This window comes from Electrophorus electricus, chromosome 4, assembly GCF_041902795.1.
Source record: "Electrophorus electricus isolate QZ-2024a chromosome 4, ASM4190279v1, whole genome shotgun sequence".
NCBI lineage: Eukaryota > Metazoa > Chordata > Actinopteri > Gymnotiformes > Gymnotidae > Electrophorus > Electrophorus electricus.
In genome coordinates this window covers 7,168,045-7,185,775 of record NC_137500.1, presented here as the reverse complement: position 1 = coordinate 7,185,775, position 17,731 = coordinate 7,168,045, and the positions used below count along the sequence as shown (strand labels likewise).

The 17,731-nt window shown below is 37.0% G+C and overlaps 2 protein-coding genes across 4 annotated transcripts in view; both read right to left on the bottom strand.

The window, feature by feature from the left end:
- cadps2 (Ca++-dependent secretion activator 2) overlaps positions 1–5,323 on the bottom strand; it is a 116,916-nt gene extending 111,593 nt beyond the window's left edge. For all 3 annotated transcript variants that reach the window (XM_081712060.1, XM_035523759.2, XM_035523761.2), the window contains exon 1: positions 4,833–5,323. In XM_081712060.1, the coding sequence (XP_081568186.1) occupies positions 4,833–5,138 (306 nt within the window). In that variant the 5' untranslated portion in view covers positions 5,139–5,323. The remainder of the gene's footprint in view (positions 1–4,832) is intronic.
- Positions 5,324–7,104: 1,781 nt separating this feature from the next.
- On the bottom strand, positions 7,105–16,722 carry slc13a1 (solute carrier family 13 member 1). Its single transcript, XM_027018533.3, has 15 exons — positions 16,619–16,722; positions 15,722–15,850; positions 15,393–15,529; positions 14,986–15,176; positions 14,860–14,899; positions 14,714–14,762; positions 14,108–14,268; positions 13,875–13,994; positions 13,211–13,309; positions 12,788–12,889; positions 12,420–12,514; positions 10,653–10,747; positions 8,749–8,910; positions 8,497–8,634; positions 7,105–8,395 (listed from the first exon to the last, which is right to left on the bottom strand). Exons 1-15 carry the CDS (start codon positions 16,718–16,720, stop codon positions 8,252–8,254), a joined length of 1,764 nt encoding a protein of 587 aa, XP_026874334.2. The 5' UTR covers positions 16,721–16,722; the 3' UTR covers positions 7,105–8,251.
- Between the last annotated feature and the right edge of the window lie 1,009 nt (positions 16,723–17,731).

Genomic DNA, 17,731 nt, shown 5'->3' with positions numbered 1-17,731 from the left:
AAGTGTTCCATGCCTCACCTAAACCTTAACTGTCACGTAAGCACATGGAGGGCTTGACGAGCCTGTCAGGACATAATTATAAATAGGCTTCATTGACTGGAACTACTTGTTAAACGAACCACAGGAGGGCAGGAGTGGAAGGTGATGCATGGACATCCAATCTGTCAACCAGACAAACAAAGAAATCACTAACAAACAACAAACAGCCCCACAGATCCAAGATACTGAATTGTGGATGATTCTGGTCTCTACTCTTTGGTAGATGAGTATCTTCAGTGACAATCCTTACTAATAAACAATCAATATTAGAATATGACAGTGTACATCTCAGTAAATGTCAATTAGTGCAGAGTAATCATGTATGCTGACTTCACCTTTGCCAGAGTCTAAACCTAGTGTGAATTCTTGTCTAGGAGGCTTGGGAGAAAGTTCCTAGGTAACAGTATTCTCTGAACAAACATAGCCAAAACTATAATATTACAGTTCCACAGTTGACATTATTTAAAGCAAGTATATAAAGATATGGGCATACAGAAAACATTTTAGGTGATACATTACTTGTTAACTACATAAGGCTTGTAGTTTCAATGCAAAACTAAATTAAGTAAACACTGGACACTAAATATTATTTTGTAAGATGAACTTGAATCTAGACTACTGCTTTCAGTCTGTTGCAACTCTTGCCCTATCCTTTTTATTTCAACAACCACACAGTTGTTGAGCAGAAGAGCCACTTCCTTTCAGCAGAGTTCTTGCCTGTGATGGTAGACAGGGCAACTTATAAGGGACCCATAGAGAAAAATGTCATCAAGAGTGGCAAAGCCCTCTGAGCCACACCATAACCTCACCAATAGTGCATATATACAAAGGAGGCAAGCTCATTTAACTCAGTGAAGTGATATGAATCTCAAGAAGAATGAAAGTAACAAAGAGGGGAGACATAAAGGATGGGACTCTGCTTCTGGTGAGACATTTGTCTCCACTGCTTGAGTTAAGATGTCAATAGTGTTGGGAACTAGGAAATTCTACTTACATAAACGCAAATACAAAGCCGATTATGAAAAAAAATAACAAGGCCAAGATTCTGGAGCCAACAGATTAGACTTTTGTGGAGGAAGGCATGGGAAATCCTTCAGTGCGATTTTCAGGCTGTGACTTTCTGCCAGCTAGAATCAATCATTGGTATCACCACAGGCACATGAGAGATAACTCATTGGGAGGTGTTCTCAAAAAAATGGAAAAATACAAAACATAGTAAAAGCTATAGAAAAGACAAAAATATTAAAATAGAAAGGAAATAGTGGAAGAAGAGGGGAACAGAGTTAGCGGGAGTGTGTTTTAGGCTGCCTTAATCAGCCCACTCACTGGTTAGCAATAAGGAAGAGTTCTTTGAGAACACCAAGCTGGCACTTATGTAAAGAGACCTTGGCTCATAAACAGAGTAATCTCCCAGTGGGCCCACATATTTACATTTGCATTTAATTCACTTATTCAGCAGACAGTCCAGCTGAGAGCAATACCCATACAGCTGCATTTACACATCCACCCATCCGAATAATGAGACCAAAATGCTTTGAAAACAATGAATCACATTTTTCACATAAAAAAAATAAATAAATTCTGAGACGACGCATGACATTTAGTACATATACTTAGCAGTATACGCTGTATCACTGCTTCTAAACAGTGCTTTCACAGACTCTCTCTTTCACAAGTGTTAGGAAGAAGAGTGCTTTCTGAATCATTCATAAATACAATACCAAAGTGCAAGGACAGTCTGGCCGTATGCAAGTTCAGAACAGTGTCAGAATATATGTTTACCATAAAAAACAAGGCCTTCCAATGATTTCCAAAGATTTTTAGTAGTGTTATTATAATGGCAGGGCTACTACAACAAGTTCTTACAAAAAATTAAAATTAGCAAGATCTCTCAAATATAAAGACATCTCACTTTTATTAATAGTTTCTCATGCTATGACTATGGGAATTGTGGGAATCTCACTGTTAAGAGAACTTATTAACTACCATCAAGAACTATGACTTAGGCCTAATAGTACAGTACATCAGATATCCATTATATACCCAGTCAGCTAGGTGGATATGAATTCACAATCACCAAGTATGACAGCAATTAAAATTCAGTTACATTTTTTTTGGCAACACAAGCAGTGCATGTTCCTGAGAGTAACAGTCCATGGTCACAAAAAGAAATCAATTCTTGAAGGGATGTCAATGACTGATCATCGCTGAAAACAAAAGTATTCTATAAACAAAAACAAAATATTTTATAAAATGCTGCACTGGCCTCCTCCTGCCTACTCCCCTTCACAGTTCATCTTAAGAGGTCTGCAGCACTCAGAGATCAACAAACCTCTTCTCCATAGAGCAGGCAGCTGCCACAATGTGAAAAGCACTCACACAGAGGAACACAACTCATGTAGTCTGGGCACAGAAAGAAATGTTATTTCTATAAGCAGTTGGTACCTTATTTGTACCAGAGTGAAAAAAGAACAGTAAATAAGCTGCACACACTATTAATGTAATGTAACACACCACAATCCCCTAGTTTATGAAAACATGGATATTTCTGAACTGAGTAGTCAGTTCAGTTGCAATGAAATGTCTGCAATGAATCTCATATTGGTTTGCCTATTCAGATTAAGAACTTCTGAAACAAGGAGACAAGAGAGTACATAGGAGCTTCCTGATTTTCCAGTGTCTACATCTAAATCAAATCTGAACTATGACTGCCTGAAACCTAATTAGCATTAAATGTCCCTCTCCTTCTTGTTTATAATTAAAAATTCTATACTAGAATCAACTCACAATAGGATTAAACCTAAAGAACAGCGATAGGAGGCCATGTAGAGAATTTCATTAAATTTTCAATAATCCAGAATCAATCCATTTAAAGATAAGTTGCTGTCAAAATCAAGACCATACATATGAATGACTTGAACAAAACATTATATTGCTGTTATATTGCTACACAGTGCAGGCCTTGAACAGTTTTTTTAACAGTTAATGTGACATCAATATTACAAATTATAACAAATTAATGATACATTGTGCAGATATATTGTGCAAGGATATATTCTGAGAAAATTAAACTTCCATCAACCTTAAACATTGTTTTTAAAAGAATAAAAGCTGAAAAACGACCTTTCCTCAGATAAATCTACTATATATTAGGCTACTGAGTTTAATGAAGAATTAGAACTACTGTACCAAAGTTTATCATGAAGCATAACAGTTGACCGATATGGGTTTTTCAATGGCTAAGGCAAATATTTTAGAGATCAAGGAGGCCGATGGCTAATATACAATGCCAATAACATGTTGTTGTTTTTGTTTTTTTTCTTCATTTTATAAAATGTAATAATAATAACAACAACAACAATAAATGAGACACAAAATTGCTGAAGGTAAACACTGATTTAAGAGTTTCATTTCCACTTAAGTATTGGTATTATCACTGTTTGCTTAAGTAAATCTGGACTGTGTCTGCCATGCACCTATTTAAAATAGAAAATGTATCAAATAAATAAAACAGTTAGAACATTATGAAAGTTTAAACTAGTCTGCACCTTAAAGACAATCAATGACTTTGCCATCAGTGATAATTGCTACGTTATTTTCTTTATCAGTTAGGTTGCTACATAGCCATCCCTGCCACTTCAGTGACAGAGGGCAAACACCTGAAAGATGCACAAGATTATATTTGTAAATTGCATTATATTACAGACTTCTTGGAAGCTAGCTCAGTAGAACCCAAACTGGTACAGTACAAGTACATGTTATGGGCACTGATTTGTAGATTTTCTGTAAAGAACCGTTTATATATATATATATATATATATATATATATATATATATATATATATATATATATATATATATAAATAAAACCATTGATGCTATAGACATTTTTGCAGGAAAAGAATAATAAAAGTTATAATTGACAGATGAATCATCATTAGTGGACAGAGCTCACGTTTCCATAAAGGTGCTGCCCACAGAGCCAAAAGTGGAGCCTTCCAGTGCTCATTTCAGCATAGGAAATCATTCTAAAACTAAAGGAAGTATCATCAGCTCACTGGATGCAGTACAGATTTGCATAAGCACACATAAAAACAAAACAGTAAACAGACATGCATAACACGTACATTAAATTATTTAACTTTCTTAAATGTATTAGGCTTCTTTATTTTCTGCTATTCAGGTTTATTTATGAACATTAGTTTTATGGATATTTATGTACATTATCTATCTAGATTGAAATAAAACATGGTACGCAAGAAACTTACTACAGACTACACAGGAAAGTAGCCAATGAAGACGAAGCTAACAAGTGAGATACTTTTACTACATTACTCTTCTATTTGCAGCAGAAATTCAAGTTAATGTGATCCAATTCGTCTGCCTTACACCTTTTTGAGCTCGACGGTGTTTTTATCAGTGTTTTTATTGCATATGTGCTAATTTTCTAGGAAGCTTGAAATCCCAGTGTAAACATAGCTAGTATAGAAATGTCAGTTCTAAAAGAATGCTAAAATGTAGGCATTTTCAAATAACTAACTTTACAGCAATTAGGCCAATAGGTAACGTTCAATTAACGTTCATTTTCATCGAAATTCAAATGTTATGTTGCGCTGTGAAACTGGTGCGCTGCGGTGTGTAGTGTTATGTTATGTACAGAACGCAAACACAAAACCCTACAGTTTCTCTGCACGGTTGTTTTGGACTAGCAAGGTAGCCTGCCCCGAAGGGAAAATGTCATGAGTGTAACAGGTGCACGATGTTTTTTACTTGAGTATTAAACGTCTACTCACCTTTTGCTGTCGTCGTGCCATATCCGTTGGTTGTTTGGCATTAAAAGGATATGCTATGCACCGGAGCACAAACACGTAAATCTGTAGTTTGATTTTCCTCTCCGATTCTTCTTTCTGAAGTCTTTCCTGTTCATTTTTGTTCTCATCAGGAGATGGAGATGGTGGTTTCTTGTTTTGTGTACGCGGAGCTCCTGGGGTTTTTTCAGACCTAGGGAGCTTTTTAGAGGGTTTTTCAGTTTTGACTGGTGGTTCATTCTCAGGAGGAAGTTCACCTCCGGATTCTTCACTGGAGGATGGGTCCAGCATAATCGACACTCGCTTTTGAGAAGTCTTTCAACTTAGGATAAATTAAAGCGAAGGTATTTGTACTCTTCCCTCTTCAGACACAAAACGAGTTTTCTTTGTGAATGTGTCAGCCTCAGAACAAGGGCGGAGTTACTCTTGGAAAGATCCAGTTGCGGTCGGTTTTCCGCACATTTTTTGCAGCCTCGGCGCGAGCTCAGTGGTGTTATGCAGAACTGTGCGAGACAGGTAGGCAACCTGTAGCATGGGCAACAAGCAACACGTGGGCGGTACCCTTCTTAAAGGTGCAGAAGTGGAAATGCATTATGTTCTGTGAACTGTGTTAGGTTTGTCATCTTTGGTAGGTCTACATTGTTTTTTTTTCGTTATTTTTCTAGTCCATTACAGTCCAGAATTCACATGTAATCCTTACAGTCAAATACGTATATATAACTGCAGTGATCCATTCCTCTGTCTGTATTATTGATTAATGTATTTACCATCCCTTATCTTACCCACCCTTAACTTCATTCCCAAAGGTTTGGGGGCCGAAAATACCCATTGTTACAGTCAAGATTAAATTGGTTAATCTTAAAATCGATTGTTTTAAAAGAAAGACAAAAAGGCAAATACTAACTAATTGGTAGTATCTTACCATTCATGCTTTTTTAGTCCAAGACTATAATAGGCTACTGGAGTAACTATCTTTGGAATCCAACCAAGTGTTACTAGTATTTTTGCTCTACCTGCAATGGGAGACCTATTGTGTAATTAGGTACGTTGACCATTAGAAATGCCTGTGGTTGACCTCTGACAGAATTGTTAGCTGGATTCACAGTCCATTTATTGTTTTAATGTTCTGTTTTAGTGACAGACATTTTTAGTGTTGTTTGAATTCTTGGTGGACAATTAAGATTCCCTTTATAGTTTGCTACATTCTTATCCATATGTTACCTTATATTGTAGTGAACAACCAATCTACACCTCCTTATTGGCAAATGTATCACAACGCATAGCGGTTTCCTATGAAAGATGTTAGTATTGTACTTAATAGGATTGCCAGTATAACAGACATGTTGACAGGTTCAGCACCACTATTTCAGGTGAGTCAAAAAGTAAGTTACAGACAGCCGTGTTACTACCAGTGGGGCAGGGGTACAATCACATATGGCACAGGGCCCCAGCAACTGGGCCCTTTCAGTCGAGGCTTATGCAACACATCTAAAATTTGAAAAATAATCCTTTAATTTAAAAATATAAAATGTAAAATGCAGAGGGAAGGAATGGAAACAAGACAAGGCTTCAGAGAAATGATGGACTGCAACCAAAATGTCTGCAGTGCCATGTGACAGCAAAAAGATTTTACTGTTTTACCAAGATGGTACCACTGGTAAAAGTGCAAGCTATCATGCTTCCTGACTCAATTCCTTCGCCCACCTGCTAGGACTTTCCACGTGGCATTCTGTTTGTGACTTTGTTCTGTCAATGTGTCACCATGTATTTCTGTTTGCTTTCCTGTTTCCACATGTTGCCACGCCCCCATTATTAGCTACCTTCCCTGCTTCACCTGCGCCTCGTTCTATTCAAAGTTTGACTACATAAACTATCCCTGTTTTTTCATTTTCTGTCCATTGTTGAGACCATGTCAAGTAATGTTTGCGACTGCATTTGGAGCTATGGTTGTGTATATTTCTTGTTCATGTTTGTGTCTTATTTACATCTACATTTTCAATAAACATCATTTTGTTTAGGGTGTATCTTGATTCACACTTGCATCCTGCCTCACTCATCACACAAACCTTATAAAGTGGTGTGTTGACATCTGTACAAGGTAGGTGTTTCTAAGACAAGAGGATTATTTTGGCTAGATTCCTAAATATTCAAATATTTAAGTTTTGTAAAGTTCTAAAATCCTCAAAAACAAGCAATTTTTTTTTTACTTCTACTAGACCAAATGTAGCTGTTTAATACACATTTAATAAATGAAAAGTACACCACATCAAATGGACAGACATCACATAATAGTTGTGATTTAATACATGTGTACTTCCAACAGAAGATGATCACATCAGATGATGCATTGGGTTAGATGGATGGTGAGAGAAACTGAATATAAAATATACAAATATACAACAAAGCATTCAATGATGAATTAAGTGACATTAGAAAAACATTACTATATCTTGAGAGTATACAGGGCAAACAATTTTTTTCTGTATATTAAATTAGGGTATAGTCATCCTTGTTGACCATTTCTCAGTACACTTCTTGTATTTATAGTATAGAATTGAAAAACCATATCCAAATAAATGTTTTTTTTTTCCTCTAGCTATAAAAAAATGATCACAGACAGCTAATTTCAAAGAACACAAACATTATTCTAAAATACATTATTTATTTAATTATTCTGAATTCAAATGTAAGCATAAACTCTCTTCATAGCCATGAGCTATATGAACAAATAAGAGTGACTGTCATTACTGCACAGCTGCAATTAAATGGTGTTGTACTTTTGATTCCTCTATCATTGTGCATTTTTCTTTATTTCATTATGTTTAAGTGTTTAGGGTTTTTTTCCAATGGTTTTGCAGCATTCATAAAACCAAACAAAGGCTTTTTCAATTTTACCAAACATGGAGTTACATCACGTCTCACACTGTAAGATGCTAAGAAGCTAACCCATGGTTTTAGTTTATCTTGTCCATAAGCGATAGTAACATAAAATTTCTACTGGCTCCAGAGTCCTGTTTCATATTTCATTATTTGGCTTGATTAATGCCTAAGCTACATGTATAAAATCTGCTTATATAAATAAATGTATTATTGTTAGTAGTAGGTATAAAAAAAACAACAACAGTATTTCCAGTACAAAATAATATACACAGTATAACACCCATTATTCAACCTTTTAATTAATTTACACAAACTAATGTGTACTCTGAAGCACTGTAACAAAACATGGATACTACCATTGTGCTTATAACCCTATAAGCCTAATAACTTTGGTTCCTTGTTTTTTGCATGTCAAACAAGAATTTTCATCCATATCTAAGTCTTACTCTTTAGTTGCATTTTTTTCTTAATATCCATGCATTCTTTGTCCTTGATCATTATACTATACAGTACTCTGTGGATGTTCAAATACCGGTTGTGTTTGTTAGATCATGGATGGGAGCCCAGTCTGGATATGTATCCAGAGCAAACAATGATGTACCCCATGTACTGATTGCTAACAGGACTGCAAGGACACCTATGATATTCAAGCCCAGTCCTGCTTTCACCTGGAGAGATGAAACAAACATTTTAACCATTATTGCATATTCATAATAAATAAAACAAATATTCAAAGTTGACTAAAGAAATTGTTTTGATGAGAACTCACCATATCTATTATTGATAGATGCCCATAAGCAAAGGCAATGGCATTTGGGGGGTTGGAAACAGGAAGTAAGAAGGCAAATGACACACTAAGAGTTGTGGGTATCAGCATGTACAGGGGATTAATGTTGATTGCCTCAGCCTGATAATGGACATACACAATGCACATTGTATTAAATATGAATAAATAAAGCCATACCTAAGACACTTATAACATATTACTAAGGCCTTGATGATTGGTCCCTAGTTAACATACCAAAGGAGCAAGTATGGGCAGGAAGATGGTAATGGTGGCTGGATTACTTGCTACTTCAGTGATACAGGTGACTAAGATACAGGCAATAGTAACAGTAGCCAGTACAGGGAGGCTCCCCAATGGAGTCATCAATTCTGCAACCCAGGAGGATAGACCAGAGACCTGTGGAGTAAAAATAACAGGTAAAGGTGTTACTGGATAAAAGATTTGGCTATATGCTTTTCTAAAAACCAAAGACAGCACAACAAACAAAATAATGGGCCAAATTCAGAAAAAATACTCTGCCATTACTTAGAAGACCCCTCTTGGTGAAAGTAACAAATATACTGCATTACATAACTGGTTTGCAGTATACTACTTGTCTGATGACTGGGGTTAGTCAGTCATTTGTGTCTTTGTGTGGGTCTTTAACATGCATAACTTCATTCACATGTTGATTTTAACTGGTTTTCACCTATGGCTCAAGTGACTTTATCACAGCAGTGTTCTAATCATTGCCACAGCAACCTTAAGAACAGGAATTAAATACCATGTTGCACAGTTTTATGGGTCTGGCCCATTGTCTGCTAAAACCAGATTAAGCACTAAAACACTAAAATTTACCTTCAGTAAACAAATATTAATACAGAAACAAAATCATTAGTCATTTTCCTTGTCACAAGTTGTAAGTTGTCCCTGTGTGAAATTTATGTGTAAAAGGATCAGCACAGTCACCAACCTTTTTCCTTTCATGTAGCTAAAGGCTGGAATTGCCATATGTGCTATATCAAAAACTAAACATATTTTGCCATGTGCTACAAAAAGTGATACATTTGTGTGTCATATTTCTTCATTATTTAAGTAAAAGTCGACTTCGTGGTCAGGAAAATGAAAAAAAAAATACTAAAAGAGTAAAACATTACTACAAAATGAGATGGATTAACCTGACGATTGCCCAGATTGATTACAAAAGTCGATAAGAACATAAAAGCCTTTATCCAGAACTGAGTGGGACACTGGAGAATAACACTAGAAGCCAACTTGAAGGCAATTGTCCAGGTGACCATAAAGTATGATATATACCAAAAATATGCATTGCTTCCAATGCAGTTATGTGTTGGCCTGAATGCCTTAAGCAAGACCACCATTAAGAGTGGGTATGGATACAGATTCAGGAGCAGAGTCATTATCAGTGACACTGACTCAATGATCTACCTCCCCAGGATCTACAAAAGGACACTGCTATATCATTTAGGCTAAAAACATGTGGTCTGCTGGGGAAAAAGTGGAAAAGTAATCAGGACAGAGGTAATTGAACTGTCACAAGGCCATGCAACAGACCTAGATAACAGCTACAAATACCTGGTGATTCTCCTATCACATGGAAAAAACACCTTCATGGGGTAAAGCAGATATTTGACAGTTAGTTCGATGTAATAAGATCAAATCCATAAATATATATACCCTGCCAATCATAAGATACTCAGCAGACAGAATAAGCTGAAAGCTGTCAAAATTTAGGCCAGAAACCACACCATGCACAGAGTAGCAAAGAGAGACAGAGAGAGTGGTCAAAAACAATGAAGCTAAGGTCCTGAGGGACCTCCAGATCGAAACAAGCAAGTAATGGTTTCTTAATCAGTAATAGTGGTTGTAGATAAGATGCAGAAAACAGCAGTGATAGAAAATGTGGCAAACAGAACTGATGGAAACACTAAATAGAAGAAATGTGAGAAATTGGACAAATACCGGAGAATAAATAGAAGGAATATGGAAGGTTAACACCAGTGCTTTCCTATTGATTATAAGAACACTTTGAGTGTGACCACTAAGCTGATTCCAACAGATCCTAGGAAGAACATCAAACTCAGTTGAGAAGAGTGCAATTCTAGGAACAGTGAAAATACTGTGCTGCACCACCTTACCTTAGCACCCTCAGCTAAAGCAAAACCCCCTCCCACAAGCAGGCAAATCTCCCAAGGCATACAGGCTTGGAACTCCTTCCATGTTATCATAGCATCTGTTAGAAAGATGAGAAAAAAAACATTAATAAGTATTCATGTCAAGAATTGTGTGTGTATATATATATATATATATATATATATATATATATATATATATATATATATATATATATATATATATATATATATACATACAAACACTACATTGGCAAAAGTATTGTCTGCCTTCGCATGCATATGAACTTGAGTGACATCCCAACTTGAGTGACATCCCAATCTTAATCCATAGGATTTAATATGATGTCGGCCCACCCTTTGCAGTTATAGCAACTTCAACTCTTCTGGGAAGGCTTTCAACAAAGCTTAGGAGATTGTTTATGGGAATTTTTGACCATTCTTCCAGAAGCGCATTTGTGACGTCAGACACTGATGTTGGACGAGAAGGCCTTGCTTGCAGTTTTCACTCTAATTCATCCCAAAGGTGTTCTATCGGGTTGAGGTCAGGACTCTGTGCAGGTCAGTCAAGTTCTGCCACACCAAACTTGCTCATCCATGTCTTTATATACCTTGCATTGTGCACTGGTGTGAAGTCATGTTGGAACAGGAAGGGGCCATCCCCAAACTGTTCCCACAAAATTGGGAGTATGAAACTGTCCAAAATCTCTTGGTATGCTGAAGCATGAACGGTTCCCTTTACTGAAACTAAGGGGCTGAGCTCAACTCCTGAAAAACCATCACACACCATAATCCCCCCTCCACCAAACTTTACACTTGGCACAATGCAGTCAGACAAGTACCGTTCTCCTGGCAACTGCCAAACCCAGACTTGTCCACCAGATTGCCAGACAGAGAAGCGTGATTCGTCACTCCAGAGAACACATCTTCACTGCTCTAGAGTTCAGTAGCAGTATGCTTTACACCACTGCATCCGACGCTTTGCCTTGCGCTTGGTGATGTAAGGCATGGATGCAGGTGCTTGGTCATGGAAACCCATTCCATGAAGCTCTCTATGCAGGGCCACTGATTAGTTTGGAGGTCTGTAACGATTGTGTCTGCAGAAAGTTGGCAACCTCTGTGCACTATGCGCCTCAGCATCCGTTAACCATGCTGTCATTTTACGTGGCCTACCACTTCATGGCTGAGTTGCTGTCATTCCCAATCACTTCCACTTTGTTATAATACCACTGACAGTTGACTGTGGAATATTTAGCAGCGAGGAAATTTCACGACTGGACTTGTTGCACAGGTGGCATCCTATCACAGTGCAACACTGGAATTCACTGAGCTCCTGAGAGCGACCCATTCTTTCACAAATGTTTGTAGAACCAGTCTGCATGCCTAGGTGCTTGGTTTTATACACCTGTGGCCATGGAAGTGATATATACATCCTTACCCCAACCCCTGTGAAATAACAAACTATGAAATACAAACTTTGTTCTGATTATAATGAACGGTACAGCAATAAACTCAAGACCAGGTTGCAAAATTTTCATTTGCTGCTAAGAATATAAGCATGTCTCCTTCCAAAAGAATATTTTAGAAAATGTGGAGGATTATGAATTCCTGTTCATTCAACTGTTTTGTATGTGATACAAACTTAATTTATGTATTCAGAACGTATATTTTAAATTTTTTTTGGTTCAGCCCACTTGACATTGGACTAAGTGTAATGTATCCCTTTACAGAAATTAAGTTTGACACGCCTGATGTAGATGGCTAATGAAATACCATAGTTATCTGCAGTGGGTCTGTTAGCAGGGATAATAAAGAACAAAACACCCAAAAGGAGAGCTACAGTGGCATCAGTAGCATAGCCAGGATACCTACAAAGAGAGGAGAAATAAACACTTTTAAAAGGTAATTCATAGAGTCTCTTTTAATATCAAGGAAATATTTTTCATGTCAATGAGATAATGGTAAGTGTCTAAATATCTCTAAAAGCTTTCTTTACTGTACACTACATGTAGTATTTTATTTAACTTGTATTAAAACTGTAATATCCTATTAACTGCCTTGCTTTTATTTTGTTTTGTGTTGTGTTGTTTGCATGTCAATGTTAAGGTTAACAACTGCTACAGAGATCTTAGCATACTCACTCAGGGAATAGTGAAGCCCAGCCTGGCATGAAGCCAGGCTCTCTCACAAACCACAGCACTGCCATAATGAAGAAAATAACAAGGGTGATTATCTCCTGCTGGCTAGAGGAAACAGAGAAATGGGATAACATCAGAAATTCATTCACTCTTACATTCCTTTCTGTCCAGTTCCATAAATACAAACATACATGATTACCAGTATTTATGTATTAAATAGCACTGTTAAAAATAATTCTACAATTGTACATTACTGTGTAACTAGCCTCCATTCATGTTTGAAAGAAAAAAAAAAAAACATCAAGAAAATCAAATAATATATTTTAAACATTTTTAGCCACATAATACAAAACATCAATCACTCAACACTTGTTGATCGCTAAATACTTATCAACATGAACTATATGTTTACTTGCAGTATCTAACCTCATAGGGCCTAGTGCATTATACTGATCCTTGATAAGTTTGGCTGCAGCAATCTCTCGTTCAGACTGCCCTCCTCTGGAGCACAGCATGGAACGGAAACTGGGGAGGAGGCAGGAGATTCACTTCATACTTTCAATTGAGGCCAAACATGCAATTTTAGACTCAGTAATGACACAGTGACATTGGAATATGTCACTAAAACAGGTATCCATTAAAATGAGGAAAGAATGCGTGTATTGTCCTTCCCACAAAACCTCATTTGCTAACTAGTCTCATGTACCATATATTTGGAAATAGGATACAAAGACAGGAAAAGACAACATCTTAGATGACGTTTGATAAAAGGATTGGGTAATACAACTTGAGAGATAATGCATGAGGCCAATGTCAAAGAAGGAGACTGATAACAAGATGTGAAAATTAAATAGGTACTGTGGTAAGAAAGGAAGTGTAAGAGTCAGATTAAATTATGCAAGTCAGTGATGTAGGATCACTGTATTATTTATTACTAGGTGAGAAGACAAAGCTGGTCTTAGACTAGCATTCATGCACTGAAAAGCACATTAAATAAAAGTTTATCAATTTAAATAATGTATTTAAATTGGGGGAGGGGCAAAGAGAGTGTGTAGAGGCTAAGGACTTGGGAGTAATGATGAACACTCACTTAGTTCCCAAAAAAAGCCAGTATAACCAGATCCAAGCTGAGAAAAGTACAATAATGCAGACAGGCAGGCAAAAAACAAACCAATTTCCAAAATTGATGGACTTGCAGTCTGGATAAAATCTGTAAAGTTAAAGATTAATATTTATTCATCTGCAACACAACAGATAAACCCAGATACTCTAAATACAAAGGCAATGCCACACTCATATACAAATGCATGTATGACAACTCACTGATGGATATATTCAGCAAAAATGAGATTTGAAGATGTTCCTGGCAAAGTAGTCAGTCCACCAATGGATGCAGAGTACGCAATGCACAGCGACAAACCTTTACACATCATGTGATCTCGATTGTTCCTGTACTTTGAGTTTAGAGGTGAACTTGGTAGAGCCTTATAGACAAAGATATAAATTAATTATTTCCAGGAGATTTGCAAAATATAACTAGTAAATTCCCATTAGGATAATCACACTCAAAAAAAAAATCAGTCAAAAGCAGTCAAAAGAACACAGACCGATTGATGTGAAGCACCACTCTATGCCACTGTTTGAGTAATAATAATCTCCCTTGTGAAGAATCTTCAGAGTGCTTAGTCTGTGTGTGTGTGTGTGTGTGTGTGTGTGTGTGTGTGTGTGTGTGTGTGTGTACGTGTAAGTGAAAAATGTATGTGAGTGAGTGAGTGAAAAATGAGTGAGTGAGTGAATGTGTGTGAATGAGTTACAAGCAAGGGCCATGTGCTGCTTTGCTTCTAAAAGCCAGCACTGATTTATTCTCACAGACACGCGAGCGTAACTCAGAGGACAAATAAGTCGTTTTCAAATGTGTTTAGCAGTTACCTCTGTTACGTTATCATCCTCAGGGACACTAAGAATCACTGGCTCTGTGCTATGTGGATTACAACATAATTTATAAAAATATAGTAGATATAATAAACATAATTAAGAAGTACATCACTTTAAATATACAAGTGTATCTTGATTACCTCTTCACATCCTTGAACCTTTCACAATGTTTCTCATCATCTGTCAGAGCCAAAAATAGGTTACGTTTTAAAAATATGAAAAACAACAAGGCTTAATTATTGTTAGAGTCTGTCTGAGTAACTCACCACCTTCCAGCTGAAGGGCAAGATTGTAGATGCTGTTCACTGCCATCTCTTGGTGCTGGCTGACCTCGCCCTCTGCACTCATGACCTGCTGCATCACTGCCTCCGCTATAGGCATCACCATAGCTGCTGTGGATGTGTTGCTCAACCACATGGAAAGGAAGGCACAGCCTACCATGAAGCCTAACATCAACCTGGAGTGAGACACAATGTGCACATATGACCATGCAGCATCTTAGGAATTGGACACAGATATCCTGTAACCTCACACAAGCACTTCTTTACCAAACACTTCTTCCTTTTTTAATCATGAACCGAATAGGCATGCATAGGTGTTAAGCAGGTGTTAGGCTATTGCCTGGAGGAGAGCGGAAATGAAAATAGAAAATAAGAAGATAAAGGAAACTTACATGCCAGGGTTGACTCCGATCATAGTGACCAATTTAAGGGCAATTCTGCGGTGGAGACCCCACTTCTCAATGGATGTTGCAAGACAGATGACCCCCAGCAGTAACAAGTGAAAGTCTTTGAAATACATTGTTGCAACCTGCATATAAAAATTAGTTAATGGAAAAGGTACACTCGGTTTGCTGGAATGCATCTGTTTGATCATGATTAATACAGAAGTGGTATCTCACAGTTTTACTTTTGAAGAGTACGGTATAACTGACATCCACAGAGAAAATGTAATATTTACATAGACATGTTTTCTAAGTTCAGAGTGGCTAGGAAACGTTACCACTGATGACTTCATAATGCCAAAGAAGGGGAAGAGCAATGCAGGAAGAAGGGCCGTCACAGACAAAGGCAATGCCTCTGTCATCCAGAACACAGCCATTAGCACCAGAGTGTACGCACACTCAGCCACCTGCAGGGATTACCATGCACATTTACAGTATGTTGTTTACAGTCGTAGCTCAGTGATTAAGGTACTTGACTAATAATCAGAAGGTTGCCAGTTCGAGCCCCACCACCAACAGGTTGCCACTGTTGGGCCCCTGAGCAAGGCCCTTAACCCTTAATTGCTCAAGTTGTATTCACTCATAATTGTATGTTGTTTTAGATGAAAGGGTTAGCTAAATTCTGTAAATGGTTAGTCAAAATCATAATCTTGTACTGTGCTTGATATAATTGTGTCAAAGGAATGTGATTAATTACTGTAATACAAATTAATTTCTAACTGTGTATTGTGAAAACAGGTGAAATAATGGCGCTACTCAACATTTGCATAGACTGAGTTTGTAATCATTGTAATTGGTGGTTAAAATTTTGAATATGCCTGTGCATTGAAAGGTGAGCCAATAATACTTTTGTTGCAATTTACAATTGCCTTCTTTACTATGTGAGTTCAGGATGAATGCAATCAGCTGCTTACGCACTCATTCACTACTAACTATTAAAATAAACACTGCTTCTCATATATGTCTCAAAAGTCATATATAGCTCAGACTAATTCCTATGCAAATAATTTGGTACCTGAACAGTTTTTATCTGGATACTTTGAGTCTTATTCAAAATGTTGCTACATTTATGCATTATGTTCAGTATTGTACATTACATGTTTTTGACTACCAATTTACATTATTGTTTTTGGTTACTCTGTGCACCATGTGCCATTGTGTATTTGTACTCTAACCTGTGTCTTGATGACCAGAGGCAGTGGTAGGATTAACAGCGGTGTGAGAATGATGATGAGAAGATTCCGATAGCTCCATAGTCCTCCAGTAAAGGCCCTCATTGTGTGGCTGAACAGTGTAACGTCAGGGAGTTTGTGTCCTCAAAGGGCTTAAATAGGCAGCCAGTGACTAATATTTGACTCGGCAGAACCCTTAACCTATATTCATGCTGTGACTGGCCCATCTCCAGTCAGCCATAAAGTAATGACTCAATAGATTAAGCTTTAACATTCAAGGAATTATACCACTTTGAGACGGTGACCCCAGTGACACAAATTAAGATAATATGGACCCAGTATCTGAATGCTGAGTGTGTATCATATTTTAAATAATTTAATATGTGTCCGTATCATGTTTTAAACTTTGAATATGTTGGCAGGATAGTTTATATCAAATATCACAAGTTATCTCATCAGTGCATATGTTTGTTATTTTGGTTTTTTGAGCTTTTGGATATCAGAGAATCAGCAGAATCAGTTTATTTTGTTGGCTCCACAAACAAAACGTTTTTTGATCAATTAATAAGAAAACCAAAAAAAATATCCATTAAAGATGATTATGGTATACCGTAACATACTGATCCCTTATGTACGTTATGAAACACTAACATGCTGAGACTGTAGACTTCTGCTCTCTTCTGAGAACCAGGGGTCTTCTCAGATTATTTGTCACAGAAACAAACTCGGTCCCTGCACACTTTACTCCTAAAGTACAGATGATTTTTTTCCTCAGGCGCTGTTAAAGAATAACAGTGTCATCCAAAAATCACAAACCCATAACTAATACATGACAGTACCTTATGCGTGTTGATGTTTCTCTTGCTGTGAGAGGTAGCTTTTGGAAGGATTGGAGACAATGAATACTGCCATCATGCTTGGCCAGTATCAGTTTGAGTTGAAAATAAATCATCTTATGTCAATGGATGAGATGGTTCCATGTCCATTATGGTCTTTTCCTATAATAGTTTTGCAGCAACTTTACAACCTGCTTTACCACTAGTTTTCCTCCTATCCGGTCTGATTTTTTTAAATTGTAAATCGATAATACCTGGCGTGCATTTAGATAATCATTTT